General features: G+C 38.3%; 1 protein-coding gene across 1 annotated transcript; it reads right to left on the bottom strand.

Moving 5' to 3' along the window:
- Positions 1-7,734: 7,734 nt before the first annotated feature.
- Positions 7,735-10,269, bottom strand: LOC105046641 (UDP-glycosyltransferase 83A1). The gene is made up of 2 exons (XM_010925293.4): positions 9,682-10,269; positions 7,735-8,901 (listed from the first exon to the last, which is right to left on the bottom strand). The coding sequence occupies exons 1-2, from the start codon at positions 10,160-10,162 to the stop codon at positions 8,018-8,020; spliced, it is 1,365 nt and encodes a 454-aa protein (XP_010923595.1). The 5' UTR covers positions 10,163-10,269; the 3' UTR covers positions 7,735-8,017.
- Positions 10,270-19,559: the final 9,290 nt, after the last annotated feature.

Below are 19,559 nucleotides of genomic sequence, written 5' to 3' on the forward strand. Positions count from 1 at the left end.
AAATGTTGGTACAACTTTGTATTTATGTCATTCAAGATATTGCGTCATGAGCCAATGACATTTAGTCCATTTATGACAACCTATCGACACATGCATTGGACCTGCCGGCCTGACACGAGTCCATAAACGGCAAGGTTGTGTGTGATAAATCTAGGAATAAATGAAGATCTTGAGCACCTACCCTCCACACCATGATTAAAATAACTATTAACGGAAGAAAACTTTCTGCACGTGTCTCAAAAACCACTAGCAGTGTACCTCTAGCATGCCATGGAAAGAAAATAAAGTATAACAATAACAATAACAATAACAATAATAATAATAATAATAATAATAATAATAATAATAATAATAATAATAATAATAATAATAATAATAATTTAATTAATACATCCATTGCTTTTGATTATTCTTACAGCAATCTAATTCATCAAATTTATCAAAAAAAAAATCTAAACAAGTACAACTAGAACTTAATGGAAATATGATGCTTCATATGGTGAATAACATACCAAAAACATAATACGATCAGACAGAGAGCATCAAATCATGGTTATGATAGGAAATTAAATCATTTATACCGCAAAGCAGAAATGAATCCATAAAATTTATATGGAATCATCCTTGCAATATGATGTTAAGGATATCATGATACTGAAGCAAGCATATAAACTCGATGTAATAACAACCTACAGGCTTAGATTATACCTTCTTTAGTTGATATGGAGCTGGAGGTTTGATTAAACACCTGTGAAGGTTGTGGGAAGAACAATTGCATCAACATGAATTGTTTCATAGGGAAAACCAATCTTTTATATATATATATATATATATATATATATATATATATATATATATATATATATATATATCACGGGAGGCGAATCTAGCCTGCTTCCATAATAGAGATGGATTTAAGACAGTGACAAGATAGAGCGTCGATAAAAAATATTTTCATAGAAAGTTGAGAGTATTTGATATTTTATATGACTAATTAGATAATTTTTATTATTACTGTCAATCTCCTTAACGTTTATTCGTCGGAAATGAGCATCTATAAAATAAAGTATGCACTAACCGGAGTTATCTTCGACGGAAACTCCGATGCTTAAATCAGAGAAGAAGAATGGGCCACAGTAGAATAAAAACAGAGACAGAGCTCAGCGTATTAAAATTAGCTTACCGAAACTTGTTACCTTACTTCCTTTTTATAGAATAGATCGTCGTAACTGCCGGATATGGTTCCGCATTTAGCGGCGTAGAATTACAGAGCGATAATCTCATAGTGGGTTATTAATCTCTATGAATTATGTCGCGATATCAGTGGAGTAACCATTCGTGACGGTTATGATATATTTAAATGAGTCAGCCAACTGTGCGTCGAAAGTTGGTTGTCAGTTAGTAACTCTAAAATACCGACGGCCGAAGTAGTTTATTGTTTGTAGAGTCCGAATATCGGCTACCTATCGATCTTGATTCAGTAAGGAATGTTCGATTGGTCGGTCAAGAGTAGCATCGGCTTGCTCAGTCGACATATAGTCGGTAATCACTTTCAGGATTGTCTGTTTGTTTGGTGGGTCAGAGTCGGACGTCGATTGGTATGTGCCGAAGATCGATCGATTTATGAAGGTCGGTCGGTTTACTCTAACACTTATAATTATACAAATTAAGGATGAGAAACTGACGTAGCAAATTTTATATGGATGATCAACCAATAGATCTATTACATTAATTTATTTAGGGCGAGACATTCAAATATTTATTGGGCTTGCCAGCCCGGCCCGAATTGGGATTTAAAAACAAGGGTTCAGGTTGCATTTTTTTTTTTTCAGGGTGTTAACCATTAGATCACACCTTGCAAAAATCTCGAAGCACTCTACTAGATCTCAAATTGGCTATTACACGATCTAATGGTTGATGTCGTGAAAGAAGATAAATCATTCTTTCGCGTGAAAGGTGTAACCCGAATAGGGCTGGCCGGTGCAGCCATTTTCCACGAGGAAGAAGTCTAAAGTGGGTGTTGCCTGTGATAAACACCATCTAGTCTTGATATACCGTTTATTCTTCTTGATTCTTCTCTTATTGGAGTACTTGATCAAAAGACATCAACTAAGGCTCACATGTCCCACTGGATCTTGTGTGAAAATAACAGGCTACTTGTTGTTTATTATACTTGAATGTAATTTGGTCTCTTCCACTGTCTGAATTGGTTATCATAATGCCTTTTTGTTTCATAATGTTTTGGGTTTGTTAATTTTATTTTGCCTGCCGAACTTTTGGGGCTGGGGTTCCAATGATTCCAAATAAATTCCTGAGAAGTTGGGCACCGGATTGTAAGCACATGTCAGCAATTTCTTGTTCACCTATTCTACTTCTCTGAGTTGGTGGTTGCTTGGTACTGCTTATTTTGAAACATTTGCCACCTTATTGATATTGATAAAACTTTAGTGGTGTTGCGGCCAATCGCCTCGTCGTCCGATCGCCGGAAAGCGTGCACCTGCAAAACGAAGTCCGCACTGACCGGAGGCGGCTCCGGCGGGGACCCTCCGACGGTCAAGTCAGAGAGGTGACTGGGCAACAGTGAAATGTAGACAGAGAGCTCTGAGAGAGAGAGAGAGGAGCGAGCCTGTATTTTCGGGAGAGACGGAGCGGATCGATCCCTCGCACTGTTGCCTTCCCCGGTTTAAATAGTGGAGCACGGTATGGCGCCGTCATTAATGACGCAGATAAGTGAGGAATTGTCAACTCACTGTGGACTGTCAGAGTCGCCGTGAAAATGTCACGTCGCCGTGCGGCTGTCAAATCACCAGGGTTGACAATGCCCTCGGCGGGACAATGTCCCTAGATGGCCGTGCCGCATGCGACTGTCAGGACTGACAAGCTCTGGCGGCTGTACGGCGATCGGAGGAGTCGACCGACCCTAGGTCGGTGGCCAGCTGAGTGGCGTCGGGGCCCTCCGTTGGTCGGTGAGTGAGTCGGCCATCAGACTTCCTGGTCGGTCGGCCAGTCGGTCGGTCGGTCGGTCAGTCGGCCAGTCGGAGTCGTCCGTCGGAGTCGGTCGGTCAGTCGGCCAGTCGGTCGGCCAGTCGGAGTCGTCCGTCGGAGTCGGTCGGTCAGTCGGCCAGTCGGTCGGCCGGCCAGTCGGTCGGCCAGTCGGAGTCGTCCGTCGGAGTCGGTCGGTTAGTCGGCCAGTCGGTCGGCCAGTCGGAGTCGTCCGTCGGAGTCGGTCGGTCAGTCGGCCAGTCGGTCGGCCGGCCAGTCGGTCGGCCAGTCGGTCGGCCAGTCGGAGTCGGGGTCGTCCGTCGGGGTCGGTCGGTCAGTCGGCCAGTCGGTCGGCCAGTCGGTCGGCCAGTCGGAGTCGGGGTCGTCCGTCGGGGTCGTCGGTCGGTATATCCCAACAAGTGGAAAACAATTTACCAACTTAGATGGTGCAACCATGACTAGTACAAAGCAAAGAGCAAAAAAGTTTACTCAGTCTCTGAAGAGTAAGAATTTGGGGAGATCAAACCAGCAACCATGGAGAAGATGAACAGATAATGTCACAGCAGTTTGACCTTCATGGGTTACATAAATGGCACCGCAGCTGAAAGAAGATATATTTACATTCCAGTAACTTGGCATCAATATGAACTTTAAAAATCAATTACATTTCTCGATCTGGATGAATCTTCGGCGGTTGAGAGCAGCTACAAAATGTAGTTAGAGCTGATACTTGGTTGATGAGGTTAACAGATCATATAATTAGTCAACTAGATTATTGCAATATTTTAGAATATTATCTAAAAAGACTAATCAGAAGATGTTAATTTTCTTGACCTTTTATATGTACTTAAGATTTATTCAGTGTATAGTCAATGCGGAACTAAACATATATTCGCATCAATCCTCACAACTTGAAAGGATAATTTAGAAAAGTTAGATGGTGCGATAGAGAGAATTTATAATATGGTCAACTCCAGTGTGGTTTTGTCAGCCAAACAGAATGATGTAGGGTGATTGAGATTCATATATATGCTAAACTATCCACTTCAGTCTACTAGAGAACTACTGGCTCTAATTTTGGTGTCACTTTGGTTAGGATCTATAGACAATTTTGAAAATTTAATTATAATAATATAACTAGAAATATGGAAAGTTAAAAGAAATATAAATTTCAGCTCATAATTATGGTACAGATGAACTCACAAATCACAATGAATTGGAAAATCTTTATATGGAAACATAATTTGATTCTATATAAGATACGGATGTACGTGGGTAAGGTTAGACCGACTCATGAGTGACTCTGACCCCAATCCAATCCGGTTTTTTAATCAAGTCTTAATATAGGATCCAAACCGAATCTAATAGAAGATTGGATTGGGTCGGATTAGATCCATATTAAAATTTTTGACTTGTTTGGTCATTTAAGTCAGATCGGATCCATATATAATCCAACTCCAACCCAAACAATTTGGATCCGAATCGGATCCGGGTCGGGTCCTGTATTGTAATGTGTTCAAACAAAAGAGTAACTACTAAATGATGGACCAACGATAACAAATAAGTGCATCAGAATAAATTAATAAATGAAGATACCAATTAGATGAGGACGAGATGACTAACATTAACCTCATTTGCTTTTAAAAGCTCCAATTCTTACTCATTCCTTGATGGTAATGAACCAACCAAAAAAGAACTATGAACTTGAGTGGTCTCACATTTCCTGACCGATAGAGATCCAAGACACTTGGCGGTCAGGCCTTAACTTGTACAACGAATTTATGATATGAAACAAGTATTGCCTGAGCCAACAACATTGCAGATATGGATTTTTTGCATTATTTCTAGATGGAGGCTACCTCTTCCTCCTGATAGTTACGAGACAAATTGTTTTGAATCCTACTCTCTATAGCTATAAGACAAACTTTGATGAGTCCCATTCTTTGAAGCCATACTTGATAAGAATTGAGACCTCACATTTAGTTGGTGGAGGTCCAATCGGTGTCTGGCAGGCATTTGTTCCCCATGTAGTCTCCTAGCCACAGATAAATACCATGATTTTTTGCTTGTCAAGGCATGCAGCTTACTTCCTCGTTATAGTTATACTGATTAGTAGCATCACAAGGCCAACATTTGCCGCCACTTCCCGCGTGTCTTATATTCTCCTTCATGATGATCTTGTTCTCCCATGTCACAACTAACATTGTTCTCACCGTGCTGGATAATTGAAGTGTAGAATTAAGTTTGTCGATGGCTAATATACCAAATTGGGTCAGGTCGGCTTAGTCCCAGATCAAAAGATTCAAATTGATCTAGAAATCAAATAGATCGGATCAGATTAAAATTCAGTAAATGTAGACTCAAACCGAAAATTGAATGGGTCAAACTTTAGAACCTACCCTAGCCCCATGGATTTTTAAAGAGGTTCAGATCGGGTCTAAGTGAGTCGGATTAGATTGGGTCGCAGGTTAACCCAATCCATTTGCAACCTTAATACATACAAGGGCAAGAATTTATTCTACTCGAAATTTTGCACTAGATGAGGAAGATGCACTATCCAAAATCTAAGTAAATAGAAATAGATACTAAAGTAGGAACTAAAAGGAATCTACAAGTGAGTAGCTCTTTGTGAGGATTTGTGTGGGCGTATATGCGTTGGATAGATTTTAGGTACTTATGCAAGATCGAGGAATCCAAATAATATCTTTTGACTAGCTTTTTAGGTTGAAATCTTAGGTTATTACAAATAATATTAAAGTAGACTCAACTCATCGCTTATGTAGAGTAAGAGACATTGTAATACAGGTTCATTAAGACTGACTATGGATCTATCGTGGTGTTTATGAGTAGATTTGAATGAATTTGGATTATTAGCTTGGTGAGAATGTCGGGACTTAACCATTTAAATATGAGGAGTATGCAAGGTGCATGTATATATTTAGTCTCATAAAGTTTATGCATTGGATAGATTTTTGATAAGAAACCAAATAATATCTACCGGCTAGTTTTTTTTTTTTTTTTTTTTTGTTGCTGTGGTGCTAGGTCGTCACACTCTTCACGAGAACTGCTCACATACAGACACCTGCCATGTTGAAAACAAACAGAGTAAGACAACTGCTTGTAAGTAAGAAAGGCAGACGAGGTAATAAGTCGGCCTTAGAAAGGCGTGAGCCGGTGATTGAGATTGAATATTTTGAAATTAACCATCAATCAAGGTTCTGGTTATCTTCTTGTTCTGGGCCCAAACTTTGCTGAATGCTGTGAGATGCTTGTGATGATGGCAAATGTTTTACCAAAGACTTTTCTTTTACATTTCCAGCACAGAGAGGAGATTAACTCTTCCATGATAAATTTGGTGCACTTCCTTCATCCATGGAGCAGGGTCATTTTTAAGGTATCTCCAACCCCACTTGGCCAAAAGAGATTGATTCGTGAGATAAAGGTCTTTGACGCCATGGCCTCCTCCCTCTTTTTCCAGACAGACCACTTTCCAATGAACCTTGAAAGAGATTCCTGATGGCCATGTTGAGATTTTCCAGAGTATCAGCCTACCACCAAAAAGAGGAGAGAGGATCTCGTTACCTCAATCCACCTTTGCATGGAATCCTATCACCAAGTGAGTTGTTTAAGGGAGGGAGGGGGGGAGAGAGAGAGAGAGAGAGAGAGAAGGGAGATGTTTGAGTGAAAACGTGGCCATTTTCTTTTGACTGTGTATGTTTACATGTTTATTTGCCCTTTCTTACACCACTTGTGACTCCTATTCACATTGTGTCCTAAAACCAGTTCTCAAAGCAACATTGTTTAAGATTAGGTTTCTTGAATCTGAATCAGTATTATTGTAAAATTAGAGGTGATAGAGGAGTAATTCAGCTTCTGTGATGCAGAGATCATGGTATGGCTGTTACTTAGAATGATAGTCATTAGTCTCTAACAGAGGAATTATTTGAAAATTGAAAAGATGGAAAATTCGCATTACTTCATTTCACATGATTGTAAAATGAGCACAAGCAGATTAGAAAAGATTGTTGAATGCTAGAATAACTGATTGATGGGTAACCAACCAATGAAATATTTTATCATCACTACTGATTCAGTACCATGATTATTTATACGAAATCAACCATAGAACTAATTTCCTAAGTAATGCTAAGATGATACTTGGCAGAAGGCAGTTGATTTCTTAAAAACACTGCTCAGCTAGACAGATAGATGAAAACATTGGTGAAGATCAAGATGAGGCCCTAATGAAAATTATGAGTTTGTTAACTCAAGGCTGAGCTTTTTGTCACCTAGAAGGCATGTTGAAAGAAGAATTAAATTTTTGATGTAGGATGCCTGTTTACAGGACCAGTGAAGGGCATTAATCACTGATGTTGCTGATTTCCAAAACCACAAACACTTGCAGGAGCTCAACATATTACTTCAACATGGCACAGTTGGTACTTCGGAAGGGGGTGGGGTTATGGGATGCTTTTTACTTTTCCAATTTTATTGAAGGTCCTAAAGGATGAAGCTTTGAGAGCTCCTAGACTAAGAAGTATGTGATGTTAGATATCATTTATCATGAAGGACAGAAATAAGTTGGTTTGGAAAATTATATGGTATTTAAGATTCGCATGATGCCATTATGAGGGCAACAATCATATTTTTATTTTCTTTTTTGGGCAAAATGGTCGGTTCTGTACACCTCTCATTTCATTGAAGAGGTGAAATAGAGAGAAGCAGGTGTGGCCTTGAGAACAATCCACAATATAAACTAGCTGTCAGTTACATTAATTATTTCTCAAGAACACCAAACTCAAATCCACAAAGCAATTTTACCAGATCAGAGTTTTCCCTCAAAGACCCTATCCCAGAAGAATCTATGACAAGTAAAAAAGAAGGGTGATACTTAAATATCACTAAATGCATTGGCCATTTCACTGGCTGTCTCCAAATGCTACATAAGCACATTCGTCAGACCTTAATTTTGAGTTGGATGAAGCAAACACCAAAGATCCATGTGCCTTGTTATTGAGAAAATTAGAAGAGCTCGTCATTCTTTCATGGAATCTACAAAACTCTTGAAATTCTTATGGGAAGACCCTCCTTCCTTAATGCACCTATTAGCAATGTCCTTCCACATTAGGGCCCTGGCCTTCATTTCCTCATTCAAAAATATTTGGTCCACCTTCTCTTTGATCTGCTCCCTTGGAACAAATCCTCTGTCATCAGGATCTATGCTCAAACCAGTCTTCCAAACATCACAAATATAGGTCTGGTTGAGGAACTGATCGGCGAAGTAAGGCCAGCAGAGGAAAGGGACTCCATTCTTCACCCCTTCCAACGTTGAATTCCAACCACAATGAGACAAGAAGCAGGCAATGGAAGGGTGAGCCAGTACCTGCTGTTGAGGAGACCATCCTACCAACTTTCCCTGGCCTTTAACTCGATCTCGAAACCCATCTAACCAGGCATCATCTATCCCATCTGCGAGATTGCGTCTCACGACCCACAGGAATGGATGACCAGATAGTTCAAGCCCAAGTGCAAGCTCCTGGAATTGGTGCTGGTTGAAGACTGCTAAGCTCCCAAATGCCACATAGATGACAGAGTTAGCAGGTTGCTCATCGAGCCAACTCATACAGTTTGTATCCACTTGCCAGAGATGCCCAACTGCCTTTCCAATCTGTTGGCTTGTGAGTAATGGTCCAACAGGCAGTAAGTTTGGAAAGAGGGTGAATGATGGTGACTCAAGGTCATAAAATGAGTTGCAAATGATTGTTTTAGCAAGCTCCATTGCTTGATTATTACTGGTTATGAACTTGAAGATGATTCTTTCTCCTTCAAGATCACGAGCACACTTCCATGAAAATTGGCTTGTGTTCCAAGGTGGCATGCCAGGGCTCAGCTGGAATGTCTCACTCCTTTCCGGCATTCCTGCATGAAATGCAAATAGAAAAGATGGTTGATGATTATTTTATTATCCTGGAGCTTGTCCTCGCATACTGAGACTTGTTTGTTTTTTTTAAGCTTTAAACAAGCTTGCTATGTGAATGGAAACCAGTTACCCAAGTAGAAGATACATCTAAATAACACCTAAAATACTGAAGGAAACCAATGGTGACTACTAATAATTACTACCACTAGTTTGATCAATTTTTTTTTTCTCATTTTCTTTTTCTTTCTTTCATCTTCACTAAAACGCAACTGTTTCCATCCATCAATTTGATTCCTGCTGATGTTCACCAAGTAAGAACTGCATATCATGTTAACCATATTAGTAAATCTTGTTCTCTTCTTTTTATTGGCAAAATCATCCACGTAAGGTTTTGTATGATTTGGTTTTGATCATGAATTGCTGATGAATTTCCTGAATAAAAAGCTGTTTACCTCAAGAAAACTTAACTAATCAAAAAAGAGAGACAGAAAAAAAGAAAACATATTTGATCTTCAAAACTATTGCAATGAGAACACTGTTTATGAATGATTGGTATGTGCTGATGTTTCACAAGGATGATATATCAATTTATAAAATTTTCGTCAAAAAAAAAAAAAAAAAAAATATTGGTCAGGAATAAATTCATACTTTCTGGGCTTTTAATCATTTTCTCCTACACTTTCCAAAAGGTTTGAATATTGAAAAGATTGAAAAGTTGAATCACCATGCTCTGAATCGTTTTACTGGTCAGAGTAAAATAAGCAAAAACCAAGTCTTACCATTAGCATCAATGATACCATCCTGGATCAAATTGGGAATGTTCAGAAATAATGCAAGCACTGCAGTAGACGCTGGCCAAAAGGCAGCCGACCGGATGCCCATCTTTTGCGCCACTTCGAGAGCCCATCCCATGTTCCCATCGGCGATAACGCATGTAACCCGGTCACCTCCTGATGTGTTCATCCGTTCTATGAGCTCCTCCAAACATCGAGGCATGACCCTTACGAAGCCTTCAGTCAACTTTCGGAGATCATTACGGTCTTCTCCAGGTGCCAATCCATCCGGAAAGGAAACCATGTGGATCCCTTCCACTCCGTCACCACCTTTGGACAAGGAAGCAACAACACGGTCATGGTTGAACTCGGAATTGATGAATGTGATCTTGAAGCCATGGGCAACCAAGGAGTGGGAGAGAGCTAGTAAGGGAATGACATGGCCTTGCGCTGGATAAGGTATGATGATGGCATGAGGAGAACCCATGCTGCAAATGGTTGTATACCGTTTCCTCTGCTCCAGCTCTCTGCTGGGTATGAGGATAAACTGGCCAAGGCACCTCAGAAAACAGGGATGGCAATGGATTGGAAATAGGCCGGCCAATATTTGTATTCATCTTGTGGTTAAAAACTTCATGCCTATATCTGCCTCTGGTTAGATCTGATAGGGTCAGATTTAGTTAGGTAGACAAGACTGATTAGGTCTGATTAGGTTGGATCAAATAAGAAACTCATCATGCAGATATTTTAAAATAATTATAACTTTGAAAGAAGAATTTCGATTAAATTTATATTAGGTCAGATTCGGAGGGGAGTATATCATAATTACACGAATTTGACCCGAAGCTGCTTCGGATATTTTATTTAGAATGCGGAACCATTCCATGTTTTAATTGGATTAGGTAAAATTTGCCCCTTTCAGATAAGATCTAGTATTTGATAAGTCGACTATAATTGTTATCCCTACCACAAATGGAGTATTAATGTATAAAAATCCTCTTGATGATATCATATTTCTTGTATGATAAAAACACTAGGAATCATTGAATCTGATATCCAGGTAATTATTTTAGCACATCAATTTTATTTCTGGATGTTGCTGTGAGACTCCGATCAGACGCAAATGTGGCTAGAGTTGGACGCCATCCAAAATTCAAGACATTGGAGGATACTTACAAAGAAAGTTCACACTCGCTGGGCTGTTCCAGTAGGGGATTCTTTAATGCTTAAATTAGTTGAAGATTGAGAACAATAGAGGAGATCATATTGCTGTGAGGCTCAAAATCTCAAATAGAAAGATTGGTTGAAGCCATGCTGGAGTGGCTATAGCGATCTAATCCGAGTCTCCTTAGAAGGAACCTACAAAATAAGTTAAAAATCGGTAGAAATCCTTCGGTCTTTGACTCCCCGATGCTTAAGTCAGTTTGAATGGAAGAATAGAGAGCAGGAGGGTTGGTGAGGAGCTAGAGAGTTTGTGATTTTATGGAAGTTAGAGTCCCAGCGATAGAATCTCCTTTTAGTTTGAGCTCTAATTTTATCTTGGGACTTGGGAGTCAGAACCTATCTAGAGGATCCCTTGGCCCTCTATTTATAGAGGGGCTGATGAGACCATTGAAAGAGTTTGTTAGACCGTTAGAGGTCAGCTGTAGAGTTTGTTAGATCATTGGAGACCAACTGTAAGTAAACTAGAGCATAGCTATATGTATTAGCTAGAAATGAGGTCATACTTAGCTGTGTATGTCTGTTGGGGATGAGTTGTAGCACCACTATATGTGAGATCATGATCAGTTATAGCTTAGTTGTAGAGATCATGGTGGGCTTTAATAAGATGACTATGGACGTTAATGTAATAGTTCACCTCAATAAAATATCGGAATGAAATCAAATATCATATGAGATCTTGAACGTCTCAGATATATATAATATTCTACTTTAGATCGATTTTATATGAGCTGAAATGAGTCAGATTGGTATTTATATGACCTGATTATAATTATCAGAAGTTAATTCAGGTAGCTCAGGTCGGTGTTTATATGAGTTGAAATGAGAGACCAACATTCAGCTTCCAATTCAGGTCGGCTTCCTTATGAGCTCAGCCTCCAATTTAGGTCGACTTCCTTATGAGCCCAGCCTCTAATTCAGATCAACTTTATATGAACTCAGTCTCTGGCTCAGGTTGGCATCCTTATAAGCTTAGCCTCCAATTTAGGTTGGTTTTATATGAACTCAGCATCTAATTTAGGTCGGCTTCCTTATGAACTCAGCCTCTGATTCAGATCGGCTTCTTTATTAGCTCAGCCTTCAATTTAGGTCGACTTTATATGAACTCAGCCTCCAATTCAGATCGATTTTTTTATGAGCTGAGATGGGATAACCCCCACAACACTTGCCCCCCACTTTTAAATCCCAAAAATTTATTTTGTACAAAAGAAGTAGCCCGAGAAATAAGTTCTCAACTTATTTGAGGTGGTGAATTGGATCCATTTGATTTTTCAGATGAACTGCTCGTAATCTTGAATAGATCAGGAGATATTCTTGATCCGGAGATTGGTATTTAATAGAACTTAAAAATAACCTCGATCTAGAGAATGATAATAGAATTTTAAGATAACTTCGATCCAGAGATCAATAATAGAATTTTAAGATAACTTTGATTTGGAGATCAATAATAGAATTTTAAGATAATTTTGATTCAGAGATCAATAATAAAATTCTAAGATAACTTTGATCTGAAGATCTGTATTTGATAGAATATCTAAATAACTTTGATCCTGAGGTCGATATCTATATGAGCTGTAAGATAATATCGATCTGTAGATCGATATTTGGGAGATCTTGTCTCCATTTGTGTCTCTTAGGGCTCCACCAGTTGGAATATTAGATTTGAAAAGATCTTATCTCCATTTGTGCCCTTCGAGACTCTACCAATCCGGAGATTGAATTTTCATAGATTGAAAGATAATGTGTAAGAATAAACTCATTCGAGTATTTTTTTATTGATAATACTTTTGAAGATTTTCAGAATTTCAAGTATGGAGAGATCAGTATTTTATAGGATAATCTCAATCTTGAGGGGTATAACCTCGACCCTGAAGTTGATATTTTATAGAGCTGAAAAGATAACCACGATTGACAGGTCGGTATTTATATGAGCTAAAATATAACCTCGATCTTGAGGTCAGTATCTGATAAAAATTCAAGATAACCCCGACCCGTAGATTGATATTTTCAAGATAACCTCAATCGTGAGGTCGATTTTTTATAGAACTGAAAGATAAGCTCAATTTTCAGATCGATATTTGATAGAACTGAATGATATTCAGATCGATATTTGATAAAATTAAAAGATAATCTTGACCTTCATATCGGTATTTTATAGAACTAAAAGATAACCTCAACCTTCAGATTGATATTTTTTAGAACTGAAAGATAACCTCGACCTTCAGATTGATATTTGATAGAACTGAATAATAATCTCGATCTTCAAATTGATATTTGATAGAACTAAATGATAACTTCGATCTTTTGATCAGTATTTGATAGAACTAAAAGATAACCTCGACCTTCAAATTATTACTTTATAGAACTAAAAGATAATCTCGACCTTCAGATTGATACTTGATAGAACTGAATGATAACCTCGACTTTCAGATCGATATTTGATAGAACTGAATAATAATCTCGACTTTCTGATTGGTATTTGATAGATAACTTCAACCTTCAGGTTGGTATTTGATAGAATAACAAGATAACTCTGACCCTGAGGTTGGTATTTGATGGAATATCAAGATAACTTCGACCCTGAGATTGATATTTGAGAGATCTTATCTCTATTGTGCTTCTCGGGATTCTAACAATTGAAAAATTAGATTTTGAGAAGATCTTATCTCTATTTGGGCCTCTCGAGGCTCTACCAATTTGGAGATTGGATTTAAGAAGATCTTATCTCTATTTTGGCCCTTCGGAGCTTTATCAATATGAAGATTAGATTTTTGATGATCTCGATCTTCTAATGAAGTCAGTCCTTCTCTGATCTTTTGATGAGCTCAACCTCCAGATGAGGTCAGCTTTCTGTTGAGGTCAATTTCTTTTGGAACTAGACCTCCTGATGAGCCTCTGTTGACCTTTTTGTTTAGGTCGGTATTTTCATGAGCTCAGCCTTTATCTTTTTAATGAGGTTGGCTTTAGGCTTTCTGATGAGCTTTTATTTAATATTGTCCTTATCTTTGGGCTTGTCACTCTTTTGTTTCTACTGATATGCTTAAGAACCTGTCATCCTGTAAGAAGGGAATAGAATAATAGATGGGACTTGAAAGTCTATTATCATAGAGGTTGTGCATTCTGCTTGAGAGTCTTTTGGTTTTGTTGACTCTTCATTCTCTGTCTCAGTTAGGACTTATTTTTACTTTATGTTGGTCTGATTTTGACTCGATTTAGTCATGATTTTGATTTTGGCTTGGTCTAGGAATTTTTCTCCTTTGATCCTGTAAGAAAAAAAAGAGAGAGAATAGCATACAGAAGCTTAAGAGTTTTTTACCATGAATTTTTGTTTGAGAACTCCCGAGCTCTACTTGACTCCTTGTTGTTCAGCTCGGGCTTGATCTATGCTTTAAATCATCTTAATTTTAGATGGAGATCAGGCTCTATCCCCTCTTTTTTATCTTTCTTCTTCTTCTTCTTCTTTTTTTATTTTTTTTGGATCTTCCTTGATAAGTTGCGGCCTCAACGTGCAAGTGGCATGGGGTCAATAGTCAATGACCTCGAATTAATGATGTAGATAGTAGAGCGTGCATACGGATGATCCTGCAAGTCACCTTGGATTTATTCGAGGTGGCTAGATTCATGCATTGGCCTTAGGAGGAGGGACTACGCTTGGTGGAGGTTTGTTGAAGATGGCCTTCATCACTTTTGAAGATACCCACAGGTCTCCTCACTGTCTCGATTCGACAAAGTTTGACGTTGGGAGGCACTCAGGGGCGTGGGAGAACTTCGTTCCGATAGTGGAAGGGCATGCGAGCTCGAAATATTACCGATCTGCTAGGGGGAGAAGCACAGGAGTTTGAAAAATCACCGATCTAGCATGATTTGATGTCGGAGGTGTGTGGCAGCTCAGGAGAGCACCGAACTATTGGTGCTCGATGTCAGAAGGCACACAGAGACTTGGGAGCTTTGACACGATAGCCCAGGAGAGAATCAGACTGGGAGCTTTGGCATGACAGCCTGGGAGAGAATCAAACTGCGAGCTTGGGAGCTTTGGCACGATAGCCCGAGAGAGAACCAGACTGCCAGTGCTCAATGTTGGGAGGTAAGGTACATAGGAGCTCAGAGAAACCTTCAATCCAATGGAGCCGATGGTGTTTATGATGCTAGAGAGAAGAATCGAAGTGCCAAAAAGTTGCTGATTTGGGAGTGCCTTGATGCTGGGAAGCCCAAGGATGCCGAAAGATCACCGAATGGATGGTGCCTTAATGCCGGGAGGACCACGGATGTCGGGAGATGTTGGGAGGCTGCTGTTCTGGCTGTATTGATGTTGGAAGGCCAGCAGTTTGGTGGGTTGATGCTGAGAGAACACCGGCCAGAGGGGGGTTGGCATCGGGAGTGCATGCTGGTGGATGGAAGGTTTTGATTTGTTGGAATCCGACCCTTGGAGGTTTACGGGGCACTAATCATGGTGTGCCGATGATGGGAGGCCACCGATCTGGCTGTGCCAATGATTCATGGCTCTAGGGGAGTGCAGATGGCCCTCGGGCGACCTTAGGCAGAGGGGGAGCTAACTTCCCTCTTTCCCCCACTCTCCCTTTCATTTTTTTTCTTTTCTGTTCTCTCTTTTTTTTTATGTCGCCTGTAACTGTAAGGTAACTCAGACCATATTCGAGGCCAGATGTGTCAGGACTTTATCCTCCTTTCTTTCCCATTTTTTTTATTATATTACCTATAAGGTGATGCGATGGGCATCATTGCACCCATTAGGTGTGGGAGAGCCAAGTCGTGGAAGGTTGCTCACAGATTCTCAGAACGTGAGTTTCCTTAAATAAGTATCTTGCTTGGACAGATTTTTTTATCTTTTGTTTGATTTTTGCTTCAGCTCACGTACTCAAAAATCTATTGATCTATAAGAAAAGAATAAAATAATAGATGAAGTTTGAGAGTTTATTACCAGATCATGTGTTCTATCTAAGGGCCTTGGGAAAAGTGGAGGCCAGAAATGATATTTTTGCCCCTTGTTATGTTCTCAAATATTGAGCTTGGCCTTTTGATTTTCTAAACTGGTGAGTATTGCCACTTCACAATATATGGGGGCCATCTCCATTAATGTCATGAGTTGATAGTTTGAGGCCCTAAGGGTGGTATAGTAATGTGATGTGACCTGATAAGACTTCACAGAAGAACTTGATCTCCTGTGAATAAGAATTGAGATATTAAAGAAAATGTCACAAAAAGCTTATTGTAGTGCAGTGCCCTTTTGGGGAAGAGCTTTCATCCACTCCCTAATCTCCATTGAAAAGGAGACAAAAACTACTTCTGGCATGTCTCCAGAAGAAGATGGTGGAGGCATAAAATTATCTTGTGCTCTCTGATTCATTATTTTTTTATAAAATTTTTAGGCAAACGTCCTCTTTTTAGCATCAATTTGTTGCTGCGAGGTTCAAAATCTCGGACAGAAAGATTGGATGAAGCCATGCTGGAGTGGCTGTAGTGATCCAATTTGAGTCTCCTTAGAAGAAACTTACAAAATAAATCAAACATCGGTGGAGATTCTCCGATCTTTGATCCTTCGATGCTTAAGTCAGTTCGAGCCTCGAGAACAGAAGGTGAAAAAATGAAAGAATAGAGAGCAGGAGGATTGGTGAGGAGCTAGAGAGTTTGTGACTTTGTAGGACCTAGAGTCTCAGTAGCAGAGTCTATCTCTAGTTTGAATTTTAGTTTTATCTTGAGACTTAAAAGTCATAACTTACCTGGAGGATCCCTTGGTCCTCTATTCATAAAAGTCAATTGTTGGTTGACACATTATGTATTTTCAGGACCTAAATTTGTACTTATAATACTTTCATTATAAATAAAGAGCTTTTTCTTTCCAATCATGCTTATGTGTCTATGATTTATCCTAAAAATTAATAAAGATAATTTTTGTTTATTCTTAAAGAGTTAAAAATTTGAGACATGCATTAATTAGTGGTTAATTTTTAAATGCTTCCGATCAAGAGATCATCACGGAGGACAGTGAGCAATTCATTTGAGATCGGTGTACGGTTTATCTCTCTTGTGGATAAATGAGTCTTAGATCTGCAGTATAGAGACACTGGGATGAAGGTGCAGGTGGTTGTTAGAGAATAACTTGCACTGAGCATGACCAACACGAGAACCACATGGATGTCTACTCACTCGTCAGTGATCTTCTCGATGCTGCAGTGGTATGAGTGGTTTTTTGACCTGCAGTGATATTGACTATTCACAGCGAGACTACAGAGTTTGACTGCACATTCCCTTGATTCTTAGCCATTCGGATCCTTGCTGTGTATGTTGGCTTCAGTAAGTTCAAATTCATTGTTTGGAGTAAGATGTACCTAGATGAAATTTATCGATCTTGATAGAAAAGGAGAAGTCCTATGTGATTTGCGAGATTGAGTTCAGAAAGTCTTTGACCAAAGTAAGTATGAATACTGAAATTTTTTTTTTTATGGGATTCACAAATGAACTCGAGTCGAGCCAATCTTATATAAGACCGACGATGGGGTTTGACGAGTTCTCCATGATCTCTGTCAAGTCAGGACTCATAATAGAAGGATTAAATCATACGATAACTATACCTAAGAATTTATATTTTTATTCTACTAGGTCACCACTACATACTGTTAGATGTCACTGGTGGATTGTGAGACTCATTGAGCGTCATCTTGATGATCGATGGCCCTCGAAGGATAGAACTGAAAATATTTCAATCCATCGAAAAGAGTTTCGATGATATTGTGATAGAGATCATAATATATCTCACTACCAGATAGAATAGAACCTATGGGGTCACACAGTAAGAGAATTAATCTCGAATTTGCCAATTAGGCTTATGAAGTTTCAATTGATTAAGGTTTATTTGAAACTCTATTAGGTTTATAAGAATCATGCTAGCACATGGTCAAATCTAATTCTTCTTGAAACTTTGATTTGATTAAGTCCATAGCCTTGAACCTAACCTAAATTCATTTAGATTTAATTGGACTCTTAATTATAAGTCCAAGAGGATTTAATTAAGTCAATTAGTTGGCATAATTATCCTAACATTATCTCTTCCATATATCCTAATTATCTCTAAGTATGCATGTGGAATAGATGGAAGAATGGGTGGCGTAATTTTTTTTAAAAATTATTGAGCGCCATATCCTAGAGGGGCCCACCCCTTCTTATGTGTCATGGCGTGAAGGAGAGAGGGTGGGGTCCATGCCCCATCTCTTATGGCTGGAGATCCCTTTGTGGGGCACCAAGAGTTGGCATCCCAACCACCTGATATTTATTCCATGGATGGCTATTGTACATACTTAAAAAAGCTGATTAATTATTTTTTATATCTAATTTTATTTGGTATAAATTATATTTAAAAAGTAGAGGATTCTTATGAGATAAGGATCTACCATTTTAAGCTGACAGAGTTCCTAATATGTGTCAGGACTTATGTCTATTTAAAGGGAGATCTCTAGGATTTTTTTGTACTGATTTTTCATCAAAAAAATATTTTCTCTCTCCATTTTCACACCTCCTCTCTCTCATATTCTTTTTTTTCATGCCCAAAGGTTGGGTGTTCTCTCTTCCACATGCCTAGAAGGAGTTCTGGTGACTTAGAGATCAAGAATCGAGGAGAAGAAGAAGAAGGCTGCAGATCAAAGAGTTGATATCTCAGTTAAGATCAAAAGAGTTGATCAAAGTCTTCAAGGCCAAGGTTCTTCTTGAGAAAAAAAATCTTCTACGAGAAGAAAAGTTCGAGATTGATTCCGGTGGATATCTGTAGAGGCCAGACACGTGTGCGGTTCCATCTTCTACGAATCCGAGATCATCTGAAGTGGTGAATTTTTACTCACGCAAAGGTAATGAGATATGATCTCTTATTTTTTTTAAATTTTAGATTAATTATATGTACTTTCTTCTGAGCTTAGGTAGATTTAGATCTGGTATCTTACATATGAGGTTAAAGGATTTAACCTGATTTATTTTTTGCTGTATATTTTTTAAAATTTTAAAATCTATACATGCTGTCTATCCTACTTTCTATCAATGGTATCAGAGTCAGATTTTTTAAAAACACATATGATCTAGTTTTTAAGTTAGATCTGAAAGTTTTAATAATTTAAAATTAATTTTGTGCTGATATAAGGTTATCCTGGTATGGAGTTTATCCTCTATATTGCAAAGATTATCCTAGCACGAGATTGATTAATTTTAAAATTTATTTTTAAAATAATTAAATCAAATCTTTTAGTTTTAAAAATTAATATATATGATATATTTATTTTTAATTTAGATCTAAAATTAGAATGATTAAAAGTTTATATCAAACTAGTATAAGATTGTCCGGATATAGAATTTATCCCCTATATTGTAAAGATTGTCCTAGTTTGATGTGAATCAATTTTTGAAAAGATACTTTCAAAATATTTTAATCATTATTTTAGATCTAATTTTATACATATTTGATATGTGTAAATTTAGTTTTAGATCTGAAATTAATGTATTTATAATGCATATTTAATTTAGATCTGAAACAGTTTCAAGATCATAAGCTATTAATAGCATGCAATGAAATATAATCTAAAATTATTTTTAGATCTAAAATTAAGTTGTTGCATGTGGGTATGGATTGAACAAATTAGATCTAAGTGATTAAACTATAATTAGGA

The sequence above is a fragment of the Elaeis guineensis genome, chromosome 6, assembly GCF_000442705.2.
Source record: "Elaeis guineensis isolate ETL-2024a chromosome 6, EG11, whole genome shotgun sequence".
NCBI lineage: Eukaryota > Viridiplantae > Streptophyta > Magnoliopsida > Arecales > Arecaceae > Elaeis > Elaeis guineensis.